General features: G+C 35.4%; 1 protein-coding gene and 1 non-coding gene across 3 annotated transcripts in view; both read right to left on the reverse strand.

The window, feature by feature from the left end:
* CPLANE1 (ciliogenesis and planar polarity effector complex subunit 1) overlaps positions 1-12128 on the reverse strand; it is a 67203-nt gene extending 55075 nt beyond the window's left edge. For both annotated transcript variants that reach the window (XR_006738670.1, XM_045566524.1), the window contains exons 1-6: positions 11908-12128; positions 9039-9203; positions 5786-5924; positions 1829-1938; positions 1512-1670; positions 644-752 (exon numbers count right to left, since the gene is read on the reverse strand). Coding sequence is in view for 1 of the 2 variants with exons in the window: in XM_045566524.1 (XP_045422480.1) it covers positions 644-752; positions 1512-1670; positions 1829-1938; positions 5786-5924; positions 9039-9203; positions 11908-12057 (832 nt within the window). In the remaining variant the exon portion in view is untranslated. The remainder of the gene's footprint in view (positions 1-643; positions 753-1511; positions 1671-1828; positions 1939-5785; positions 5925-9038; positions 9204-11907) is intronic.
* On the reverse strand, positions 9909-10014 carry LOC123648683. Its single transcript, XR_006738711.1, has one exon. It is a non-coding gene; the product is annotated as a U6 spliceosomal RNA (small nuclear RNA).
* Positions 12129-13317: the final 1189 nt, after the last annotated feature.

Raw genomic sequence — 13317 nt, forward strand, 5'->3', positions numbered from 1 at the left:
ACTATGTGCTTGTTTTATATATCTTATTTAATCTCTCAATACACATTCATAAAGCTGATAATAATATACCCATTTTACAAATAAGGAATGAGGCTCAGAGAGACTGAGCAACTTGCCTAAGGTCACACAGTTACTGACTGACAGAGCTATGATGTGATATCAGCTCCATATAGTTTAAAAGAAACAGAGCTGGTTTTTGGTTTTGGGTTTTTTGAGAGTCTCATTCTGTCACTGTCTCGCTAGAGTGCAGTGGCATCATCATAGCTCACTGCAACCTTAAACACCTGGGCTCAAAGGATCTTCCCCAGTAGCTGGAACTACAGGCACATGCTACCACGTCAATTTTTTTTTTTTTATTTTTTGTAGAAGAGGGGTCTAGCTGTTTGTTGCCTAGGCTGGTCTTGAACTCCTGGCCTCAAGGGATCTTCTCGCCTTGGCCTCCCCAAAGTGCTAGGATTATAGGCATGAGCCACCACACCTGGCCTAATTTTTCTGCAATGGGAAAGTGCTTCTGCCTTCTCATACTCCTATCTCTAGGGAATGGCAAAAATGCATAGACACATAAGCAACAGAAAATAAATGCTTTCAAACAAAAAGAATCTTCAGCAATTTATCTATTAGATATCTGAGAAATTACAAATACCTTTTACAACACAGTGTCTGAGTCTCTGTTGAAGAGAATGATATTTTTCTCTTAAAGGAACCCTTACATCTTTAGGATTGGGAAATGCTTTCACGAAAATTTCTGCTACCTTCAGAAAAAAAATTTAAGTTTTTTAAGCAACATCATTCTTTTTTTCCTCTTCATTACTCAAACTTTTTAACTTAAAACATAAATGCATATTTATTACTAATCATTTGATCTCAGGTCAAAGCCTCTCCTTGAGCATGAGTCTGCGGATAGGAATTCAGCATTAACTTTCTTTTTTTAATTTTAAAATATTTAATTGTCAAAAATTGTGTATATTCAAGGTTTATAACATGATTTAATATATGTACACATTTTGTGCTGATTACCACAGTAAAATTAATTAACACATCTATCACTACACATAGTTACTACTTTGTGTGTGTGTGTGTGTGTGTGTGTGTGTGTGTGTGTGTGCGCATGCGTGCGCGTATGTGTAGGGTGAGGACACTTAAAATCCCCTCCCTTATCAAATTTCATTTAAACAATATACTATTAACTATAGTCACCATGTTGTACATTAGATCCCCAGAAATATTCACCTTATAACTGAAAGTTTGTACCCTGTGATCAACATCTCCCCATTTCTACCACATCCTTAGCCCCAGCAATCAACATTCTACTCTCTGCTTCTAGCTTGAATTTTTCAGATTCCATGCATACATAAGACCATATAGTATTTGCCTTTCTGAACCCAGAAGATATAATGCTAAGGGAAATAAGCCAGGCACAGAAAGGCAACATCATTCTTAATTAAAATTTTTTTAAAAAATCCGTTATCTCTGACTCCGATTTAGTTTATTTTTATCTACAATCACATTACCTGTCTGATTGGTGGCAGTTCTCCAATAAGACTCAAAATTACATCCTGAATAAGATCTTCGATATTAAAAAACCGAGAGAAAGGCAGCATTCTATAAGCCCATTCCACCGTACTGAGACAGTGCTCAACCACACAAGAATCAAACTCCACTTCGAAGTCCTAAATGGATATTGAAAAAATTCATTTCCCTTTCACTTTAAATGGATAGACCAGAATGAGTACAAAGAAACTTTTGCTATAAATAGCAAAATCTTCTATTAAGCATTAATATCCAAGTAATGTTTGTTCATTTTTCTTATTCTTGTTCTAGTAAATACCTTTTCTCCCCTTCTATTTTCTCTTGCTTTCTGATATTGCCTGCAACTATAGGATAACTTATCACGGACATGCAGCATCCAACACAAAGCACAAAGTTCTCTGAAGCAACCTAAAGCAGGAATATAAATAAGAAAGCTGCATGAGTAGGTACATTAACATCATAAAAACTCCACCTCTGCTGTTTTTTTTTAATAAGTGTCTTTATTTTGTTGATTATAAAAGAAATACATGTTCATTGTAAACTTATATAAAAGTCTTTATGTAAAAGTCATGGAGATCCTTCCAGAATTTTTATGCATATTATTCTAGAGTATTTTGTGCATATTAGTTACATGAAAATATTGAAAACATATTTGTAGAGTAAATAACTATTTACTATCAAGTTATTTTCTCTTTAATGTTATAGTATATTTTAGATTATTTTTTAAAGCCAATGTACATAGCTCTACATTGTATAGTTAATTTATTTGGAAAATGACTTATTGATTTATGCTTAACATTTTTTAATACTAAAAACATTTCTAATATTGAATAATTTAATTAAAACAATACAACTACACAAAGATATATAAAATAATATTATGTATGCTATTTTGCAATTAGCTTTTTTTCACCTAATATATCTTGGATATCTTTTCATGGCGATAACATAAACATAAGAAGTCTCTGTATTGCCAACATAGTATTTTGTTGTATGGAGATCATGATTTAACTATATACAATGCGAAGGGCTCACTATCCAGATAGCAAAACAATTTTCTACTGGTCTGCTAATCTTAAATTTAATTTCTTTTATTATAACTAAAATGTAACCAATTAAGTAAAAACCATCTTCTCTACCATTCTGTGGAATAGCACCTTTTCCTGTGGAGGAAGAAAGGTAATACCCTAAAATTTAACAGTCATTCATTTATGCCTTAATTTTTTTAATAAGCCTTTTTTTACACTAAACTGACTTTTATAGTAGTGGTCAGTATTTTCATTTTCTTTAGGAAGCTACTTAATGTATCTTTTTAAGTGACTATTACAAAACCAGAAAGTACAGTCATTATGGAAAGTAGGCCGAAAGCTGGTCTTCAACAAGTCCTATCCACCCTAAGAGGGGGAGGGTGGTGGGTACATCCCCCCAGGGGGACTATCAGGGTCCCCCCTACGGACATTTTTCCACTACATCCCACACCTGCACACCAGATTCTGAGAGATTCTACCAGGGAAGCATGGCCCAATCTTTTGAGAAAGGCACCATTGCTAACAGATGTGTTTCACAGGCATGCGGGGATACAACTAAGGCCAAGAATCAACAAGAGAGAGTGCAGCAGTATACTAAGCAACCACTCAGCTAAAAGCATCCTTTATCTATATTTTTCAAACTGTGGATTATAATCTATTACTAATTATTAAGCTATAAAATCAATTCGGTGGCTCTCAACCATTTAAAAAAATAGAACAGAATAGAATAGAAAACATCAAGAGTGCATTGCTCATAGTAAAAGTAAGGATAGTTCATTGAATTTTCATTTTAATTTTACAGAGGTGTGTGTTTGTACCATCTTTTTTTTTTTTTTTTTTTTTTTTGAGACAGAGTCTCGCTCTGTTGCCCAGGCTAGAGTGAGTGCCGTGGCGTCAGCCTAGCTCACAGCAACTCAAACTTCTGGGCTTAAGCGATACTCCTGCCTCAGCCTCCCGAGTAGCTGGGACTACAGGCATGTGCCACCATGCCCGGCTAATTTTTTCTCTATATATTTTTAGTTGGCCAGATAATTTATTTCTATTTTTAGTAGAGACGGGGTCTCGCTCTTGCTCAGGCTGGTCTCGAACTCCTGACCTCGAGCGATCTACCCGCCTCGGCCTCCCAGAGGGCTAGGATTACAGGTGTGAGCCACAGCGCCTGGCCTGTTTGTACCATCTTGATGTGAAATCTGTATCTTATTGTAAATCATGATCAAAAAAGTTTGAATACCAAAAAAAAAGTAATCAACTGAAACCAGAATGAAAGAGGTTCTACTGACAAATTCTCTGGTTTCCTCAATAAATACATGGCATAAAAAAAAATGGGGGAAAGGAAACTTGTACAGATTAAGAGAGACAGGAAAGGAATAGGAAAGGAAATGTTTTAATCTAGCCAAATCACTTCTCAACAATCAAGAGACCAAATCAAGCAAAAGAGTAATTAAATAGTGGACCTCAATCAGGATCAAAATTAAAATATTAAAAATATATGTTTGAATCTTTATTTAAATCACTTCAAAGGAGTATGTTCTATTTATAAGCAAAACTCTTAACTGGGATTGCTGTAAATTTAACTCAGTTCCAGGTTTTTAAGAAATGAAATAGGACTGTACATACATTTTCAGGTGACAACAGCCTGGCCCTTTTCTTTTGTTAGAATAAATAAAAAGTCTCTGAAACTAAGCTGAGAAGCAATGAAGAAGCATTTTAATGTCATTACAGTTGGAAAAACAGACAGTCTGAGCCCCAGAACACATATTATTTAACATTAGTACTAAGGGTGAGTGAGTTAAAAAAGAACTTTTTTATTTTTTAAAAGACTGGGTCTCACTGTGTTGCCTAGGCTGGAGTGCAGTGACTCTTCACAGATGTGATCACAGTACACTGCAGCCTCAATGTCCTGGGCTCAAGCAAACCTCCTGCCTCAGCCGCCCAAGTAGCTAGGACTACAGGCTCCCACTACAATGTCTGGCTCAAAAAACATTTTTATCAAAGTCTGGAGATAAGAGCAGGGATTAATATATATGGAACTGATAAGAATTAAGCACTGAGGAGAAAAGAGTTGAATGGCATCTAAAGTTTTACTTCTTTTTAAATTTTTTATGCAGATAATTAGACATAGAAATTAATTAACAGAAATTAATTTATAAAAGGAAACACAAATAGTATACTAGATGTTCAATATAACTAATCAAAATAAAGACATACTAATATAAAACCATTATTTTTTCTCATTAAATTAATCTGAAGGAATTATAAAATTTGGCATACTGTTTCAAGAGATATAAAATAGGCATATTCATTAACTCAGCAATTCCACTTCTGAGAATCTATCTCAAGGAAATATTTCAAAATATAAAAAAAGAAACTGTCATGCCAAAGACCACTTAAACATATAACAACTTAAATAAATTATAATGTGTATGCTAATAAAAGCCATTAAGACTAACAGACATGAGTATAAAATGAAAAGCTTAGGCAGGGTATGTTAAGATAGAACAGCAGGAAACAAAAACTGGTGAGTCAATACTGAAAGAGTCCTTGTCTACTTAATGATAGTTGGCAGTATATCCCAAGAATAAGAAGATGACCACAGAGTGGTATTCTTGAGTGCTAAAATTCCAAATTTAAAATATAAAGCAATGACAATAATGTCACAAGTGTCACAATTTGTATTACATAATGCATTTCTAATTTAATGCCACATATATAACACATGTATTAATATATTCACAGCTGTTAAAATACAATTTTTTTTGTTTTTGTTTTTTTGAGACAGTCTCACTCTGTTGCCCGGGCTGGAGTGCAGTGGCATCATCATAGCTTACTGCAACCTCAAACTCCTGGGGTCAAATGATCCTACTGCCTCAGCTTCCCAAATAGCTGGGACTACAGGTACATGTCACAAAACCCAGCTAATTTTTCTTTTTCTTTCTTTCTTTCTTTTTTTTTTTTTTTTAGAGATAGGGTCTCACTCTTGCTCATGCTAGTCTCAAACTCCTGACCTCCAGCGATCCTCCCGCCACAGTCTCCCAGAGTGCTAGGATTACAGGCCACCTCGCCTAGCCAAAATACAGTATTTACTTGTTAACACAAAGTAAAATATCATACAACATACTATACTTTGAAGAGTCAGTAGTTTAGAAACTTTCCCAAATCAAATGAAAAATATATCATTATTCATACTTAGGCCTAATATCTAAGCAAACAGTTCATTTTGGACAAACCTATTACTCTAATGGAAACTTCATCAAGCTTGTGGTCTCCAGTTGCTCCAGGAATAAAGAATGCTACACCTCCTTTACAATAATTAAGTAATGACTGAGGGAAAGGATTCAACGAAGGAAGGGACCCTTTCATTCGAATCTGAAAGTAAAGAATAATAGAATATGTTAGTTATCAGTAGTATAAATCATTTTTTAAGGAAACTATAAAAGAATGAACCAGGTAAGATAAACCATACAGAATGGAAAATACGGCACAGTTTTCTACTATGTAAGGAATATACCCCTGAAATTAACTGTAGTTTCATAGATTTACAAATTTAATTCAAGAAATTCACTAGATTATATCTCAAAAGAGAAAAAAGACTCTAACTAAATCATTTGCACTCTCTTCTCACTTAGTTTTACCTGTAGAAGGATAATTTAATGCTATTTGTTCCTGGCTTTCCCCACAGGCATAATAAAGAAAATAAAGAAATTTAGGTATCTAAATCTCACCCAAAATAAGACTATGTATAGTAGCTAAAAACAAATACAAAAAATTTACATATATAAGTTACATATATAACTTTAAAAACTAATCCATAAATGACAGGATTAGGAAGTCACCACTTGGCAACCCCTAATAAAATAATGACTCTAGGTAAGGATCATCAATAAATGTTGAATTAGGTAAAAAGTTGATGGGTTGATGGGGACCTTGATAAGATGATGTGATATGACTCAAATTCATTGACCAATCTCAAAGCATCACAAAGAGTGAAATGAGCAGAGACACGTGCTGCATGATATGGTGCAACAGAAGTACACAACACTTATGTAAAGAATTCATTTCTAAGAAAATTTAAACCTAAATCTATTCAAACCTCTCTACCTCAGTGAGTGCAGATTACCAGTTTACAGGAAATAAAAGGAAAGAGGAACAAGTTAAATGATACTAAATGATGAAACAATAAGACAAATCTAGAATATGGTAGAGAACAAATTACTCAATTTCTCTAACAAATCAAGAATAAAAAGTGGGAGAAGTCTGTTACAGATAAAAGGAAAGGGCAGCCGGATGCAGTGGTGCGTGCCTATAGTCCCAGCTACGTAGGAGGCTGAGGCAGGAGGATCCCTTGCGCCCAGGAGTTTGAGGTTGCAGTGAGATATGACGACGACACTGCACTCTTACTCAGGCAGCAGAGTAAGACCCTGTCTCCAAAACAAACAAACAAAAAAACCAGCAGACTTGCAACCTATTTTCTCCTCCCACTAGTCACTTCCAAAAAGATGCAAACTAATCAAATTCCCTTGTAAGCATGGTAATGACAGACTTCCTGTCAAATACATTAATGGCATTTACTAGCAGGATGGTACTAAGAGATGGAGACATAGAGCCAGCAAGGAATCAGGGGACCCTCAGTCCCATAGCCAGCCACATGGAAGTGAATTCTTCCAACAATCTGAATTAGACTGGAAATGGATTTTCCCCTAGAACCTCTAGAAAAGAATACAGCTCTGTTGCTGACCTTGATTCGGCTTGTGAAACTCTAAGCAGAGACCCAGCTGAACCACCCTTTTGCCTAGATTTCTGAAGCACAGAAGCTGTGAGATAATAAAATGATATTCTTTTGAGCTGCTAAATTTGTGGTATTTTGTTAGGGTGGAAATAGAAAACTAATAGAGTATAGAATATTTATTTTGGCACCATTTTTAATTGAGATGTAGCTCACATAACCATAAAATTTACCTTTTTTTTTTTTTTTTGGAGACAGAGTCTCACTCTGTTGCCGGACCTAGAGTGCAATGGCATCATCATGGCTCACCATGACCTCCAACTCCTGGGCTCAAGCAATCCTCCTGCTTCAGCTGGGAGTAGCTGGGACTACAGGCATGCACCACCACATCCACCTAAGTTTCTCTATTTTTAGTAGAGGTGGGGTCTCACTCTTGCTCAGGCTGGTTTTGAACTCCTGACCTCAAGTGACCCTCCTCCTGCCTTGACCTCCCAGACTGATAGGATTACAGTGGTGAGCCTCTGCACTGCTGGCTAAAATTTGCCTTTTATTTATTTATTTTTAGAGATAAGGTTGCTCAGGCTGGTCTTTAACTTCTGGGCTCAAGAGATCCTCTCACCTCAGCACCCCAAGTAACTGGGACTATAGGTATGTGCCACTGTGCCCAGCTGACATTTACACTTTAAAAGTGTACAATTCAGTGGTTTGTAGTATATATTCACAAAGTTAGGCAACTATCACCACTGTCTAATTCCAGAACATTTTCATGACCCCAAAAGAAAACCTTGGGCACTCATTTCCCATTTCCCCCCTGTCCCTTGCCATTGGCAACCACTATTCTATTTCTGTCTCCATTGTGATGACAAAATATCAAATGAGTACAGTTTTAACTTATATTTTTACAGAGGCTATATACAAATTTTACAAACCTTCTTTCTCTAAAAGTCTAATTTTCAAAAATACTCGATAACTTCTCAAAGTCCCTCTAAAAGTTCCTACAAAAAGAAGTTGTAGATTCTTGTTTTAAATTGAATTTTAAAGTTACATGCTGTCTCTTAAAAAATTTTAATTTTAATAAAGGCTGAATTAAAAATATTTGGAAAATGATAAAATTTATTTCCACATTTCAGAGAGCGACAGCAGGCCTACAAAGGACTTGCAGCTGGATAAGGAGACATACCAGGTGTCCCACCAGCTGGAGATCAGATGAAGAATGCAGCAACAGCTCAGTTGAAGTCAGCATAGAAGGGGATGACTGCTGTGGAATCAAACTCAATTGCCTGTCTCAGAAGATAGCAAGGGTGCCCCTGACTAGTGGTGACTACTGAAAGGAAACCGCCGAGAACGAATTCTAACTTTCCATGCTTTGAACCCATAGAAGCCTCCACAAATATAGATAATATCTCAGGGAGAAGAGGGAGGAAGCCCTAAACTGAGTTTAAATCTTCAATGATTATGTGTGTGTGGGGGGGTAGGGATGAGGGGCAGGGGAAGTAACTGGAATTCCCTGGAATTAACTGACTAGATTACACTTTCTATTGCCAGAGAGGATGGAACTAACCTAGAGACCAGATTCAGAGTCCTTATCTTTCACAGAAAGAACCTGGTCTGGCCAGATTGCTTACTATACATAAACCTAAGGTTTATGGATTTATAGGGCAGGATTACTTGCGAAAATGTCAGTTATAAACATTATAGTACAAAAATTGGTATTTTTCGTGAACACAGCACATAAATGATTTAAGACATTTCCATACCTTCTGCATGACTTTTCTTGCCCACCTCAACTGCAAGATATACCACTGTGCTACAGGAAAAGAACATCGAGCTGCCCGGAAAAGCAAGAGAACACGCTGTAGGATTCCAGACACCTTTTGGCGATTATCTTTTTCAGCTTTTAAAAGAAGATCATCACCATCTTCCTGAGGAAAATAAAATAATCAATTTCAGGGGCTAGTAATAAGGAATTTAAATTGTTAAAGTGAAAATAAAGATAGGCTAATGATATTCAGTGCTTCTTAAACTAGAATGTTCCTGGAAATTTATGAAGGAAATTTTTAGGCACAGGCTCTCAGATTTCAACTATAGCTATTGCTAGTGTCAAGGAAAGATTTCTCTCCCCTCAAACAACATAAAGGGCTAAGTTGACCCTAATCCCAAGTCTTACCCTGTATCAGTTAAAGTTCACCATTCCTGACTCCACTGGTGGAATGTTACAGAAACAGCTCCTTCTAAGGAGAATATCTTTTCCCTTCCTCTGCCTCAAAAAATCCTACAATATTCAATGTCACCTCCTCTCTGAAGCCCTGCCCCTCTGTGCTATACTAGCACTTTGCTCACACTTCCATTGTAGCTTTTACCAATTTATTCTGTACTGATTTATGTTTGTTTCCTACTGTACTGAGAAGTCCTAAAACCAAAGCCTTGTCATTTCATGTATTATCCATAATGCACAGAACAAAGTCCCACATGTATTATTGGACCCAATAAACGTTTGTTGAATAAATGCTATTCAAACCAGTTGATAAAGATTATTTTCCCAGAGCATGAAATAATGTGAGTATCTAAACATTTGCTTCCCCAATATCCTTCCTCCCTGCCCACTTCTTTTTTTTTTCTTTTTTAAAAAAAATATGGAACACTTCACAATTTGCGTGTCATCCTTGCGCAGGGGCCATGCTAATCTTCTCTGTATCATTCCAATTTTAGTATATGTGCTGCCGAAGTGAGTACCCTGCCCACTTCTTAACAGTACTTAGTTTTTATTTGGGTATCTACCTCTCTCCTGCATAGCCCATATGATTCAGGGAAAGCTCATCTCACATCCCCAGCTTCCAAGGAAGGCCCTAATCGCATGCCAAGAAGTACCTTGCATTAACCCTAGCCAAGGTGACTGATTAAAGGACAGGCATGTGACCTAAGCCAATCTCATAGAGTAAATCTCAGTATTCTTGCTTAGAATGCTGGGACGGAAGTAATTTTGCTGTTTTTCTTTGTCCCTCTCCTTGTCCTGTAGACATGGTCAAGGTGTCCTTAGAAGCTGTTAGAACCCTTCCTTCTCCCACCAAGGGACCCAGCTTTCGGGTGAAGATGATACCTTAGAAAACAAACTAAAGAGAAAAAAACAGCCCAATCTTTGGTAACATAACTGAGTCAGAAACCTTCCTACAATGGGTTTCTCAATTGTGTAAGCCAATAAGTGTCTTTATTGTTTAAACCATTTTGACCAAATTTTCTATTGCTTGCAGCACAAGGAATTCTAATTGATATATGGTGACATTTAGGAGAAATTCTACCACTGAAAATTACTTTAATGAAAAATAATAAAATGAAGCACTACTAAAAATAGTAACCACTCAGACTACTCAAAATGGTATCAGCACAGAAAATCCAAACCTACGTTAAATGTCCCTTCTAATTTCTAAACCAATATATCGAAGACTTAGATGTGAGAGAAAGATGAATTATTGAAAAATGCCATGGACTATTTATTCCTACCATGTGTAATATATTATATTTGCAATATCAACAAGTGAAATAATTTTGAACCTATCAAAACATAACTCTAGGCTGGGAGCAGTGGCTCACTTCTGTAATCCTAGCACTCTGGGAGGCCAAGGCGGGAAGAGTTTGAGACCAGGCTGAGCAAGAGTGAGACCTAGTATCTACTAAAAAATAGAAAAAAATTAGCTGGGCGTGGTGGTGAGCACCTGTAATCCCAGCTACTTGAGAGGCTGAGGCAGGAGGATCACTTGAGCCCAGGAGTTTGAAGTTCCTGTGAGCTAGGCTGACACCACGGCACTCTAGAGACAGAGCGAGATTCTTGTCTCAAAAAACAAAACAAAACAAAAAACCAAAATAAACTCAAAATATAACAAATGGGAAGTAAAGAAAAATCTAGATACAGATAGAAGCTAACACAGTGAAACGGGAAGCAGTAAAGGAACAATACCAGAATCACTTCAAAGTATTAATCAAATATTTTTAAAATATAAATATAAATAATTTACAATAACACTTTAAATCTTAAAAGCAGCTAATTGTAATGTTATGATTTGTAATAAGAGCAGAGGAAAAGTTCCTGAGGAGAATACAGTATTGCTATTTATAAGACACAACTATCAATTAAATAGTGCAGGAGAAAAAAAAAAATCAAAATAAGTCTTTCCAAAAAGACAAAAGAAATAAGAAGACTGAAATAGTGTATGGCTTGTAATTCTGACATTCATTATTTGTTACCCTAAACAAATGCTACTTTTCAAAAGTCCAGATATTGAGAAATATCTCTGAATTTTGCAATATTATTACAATGATCTTAACATTTATTAAAGAATTTCTATGTGTCTCAGGTCCTGAGCTGGAAACTTTTACAGGATATCTCACTCATTCTTTACAATAATTCTGTGAGAGGTACTATCATCACCTGCATTTTACAGATAAGGAAAATTAAACAGCAGTTTAGTACATTACCTAAGATCATACGATTAGTAAACAGCAAAGCTGGAACCCAGAAGTTTGTCTTCAGAACCTGCATTTTCAATGTGATGACTATCGTCAAGCTGATTATTTTAAGAATAGGACAAAATCAACTTTAAATTAGTTAAAAAGATAATGCACTAAGCTTACTTCACTAAGAATAGCTGGCTGGGGACAAAATAATGGAGGAGCCGGAAGATACAAGCCGACTGGCACTAAGCCCCAGAGTCTCTTACTGAAGTCCTTGGCGGAGTCTATCAGAAGCTGAAATGTCTCTGACAGAATATCTGCATCAGCCATAACTGATGCTTTCAGTACTTCTTGCACTGAACCAAATAGCAAATTTGCATCTTCTTCTTCAATGGGATCTATCAAATACAAAATGTGGTAAAAGAGTTAAAATTTATATTAAACTTCTCATCCTATTTTATAGAATAAAATTTCAAATCTAAAAAAGCTGACTGTCAAGAAGGAATATAATGGTTGACATGCAAAACATCCAAACTCATAGACAGAAATTTATCAACTTTCCTATTAAAGATTATAGGCAATCAGAGCATAAAAACTTTTTCCAGAATTAGCTAAGATATTGTAGTAACAACTATATGATAAAAATATTCCTGGAATATAGTTCTGAGTAAAAAAATAATAGTATTTGAAAAAATATTAATGAGAAAAAGAATGTCAAGAAAGACACCAAAATAATATATATTATGTGAAGGCAGTGGGAGAGTAATTTTTTTCTTTTCTTAATAGTCCACGATAGTACTTTTATAATAACAAAAATTAAAAAAAATGACTTATAGAAAACACAAAATAGCTATACATGTAATATGGCTTCAACTATGTAAATATCTGTATATATGTGGACATGTCTCAGAAGGCAGAATGCAAGGAGATGCAAGTGGCAGAATCGGAGACTTAGAGTTTCTTTCTATTCTGAAATATTGTAAGCATATTGTATAGAATATGACAAACACTTATCTACTGACTTGTTATCCTTTCTGATATTAACATTTTTGCTATATTCAATTTAGGTAGCCACTGTCCAGAATTTGGTGAAGAAATATTGGAATTCCAATTAGACACATTATCTTTCTGTTCTATATATAAGGCTTAACATCTCTTTCATATTTTTCAACTCTGTATCTTTATATATTTTGTATATATTTATCTTTTTATCTGTATATATTCTGCAGGTATATATATATTCTCTTATATATATCTCTTATATATATATATATATTCTGCTATATATATATTCTGCTTATATATATCTCTATATATAAGCTCAGATTCACCTTCCAGTTCACTAATTCACTCTTAAACTAGTCTAATAACTTCAACCATCTACTGAACTTTTTCTTTCAAAATCAGGTTTGTTGAGGCATAATTTATATATAATACAATTCACCCTTTTTAAAGTATACAGTTCAATAAATTTTAACAAATCTATACAGGCCTATTAGAACATTTTCATCACTCCAAAAAAGTTCTCTTACGCTCCTTTGTAGTCAATCCCTCCCCCCCCTTACTCTAAGGCAATCACTTATCTGTTTC

The sequence above is a fragment of the Lemur catta genome, chromosome 12 (assembly GCF_020740605.2).
Source record: "Lemur catta isolate mLemCat1 chromosome 12, mLemCat1.pri, whole genome shotgun sequence".
NCBI lineage: Eukaryota > Metazoa > Chordata > Mammalia > Primates > Lemuridae > Lemur > Lemur catta.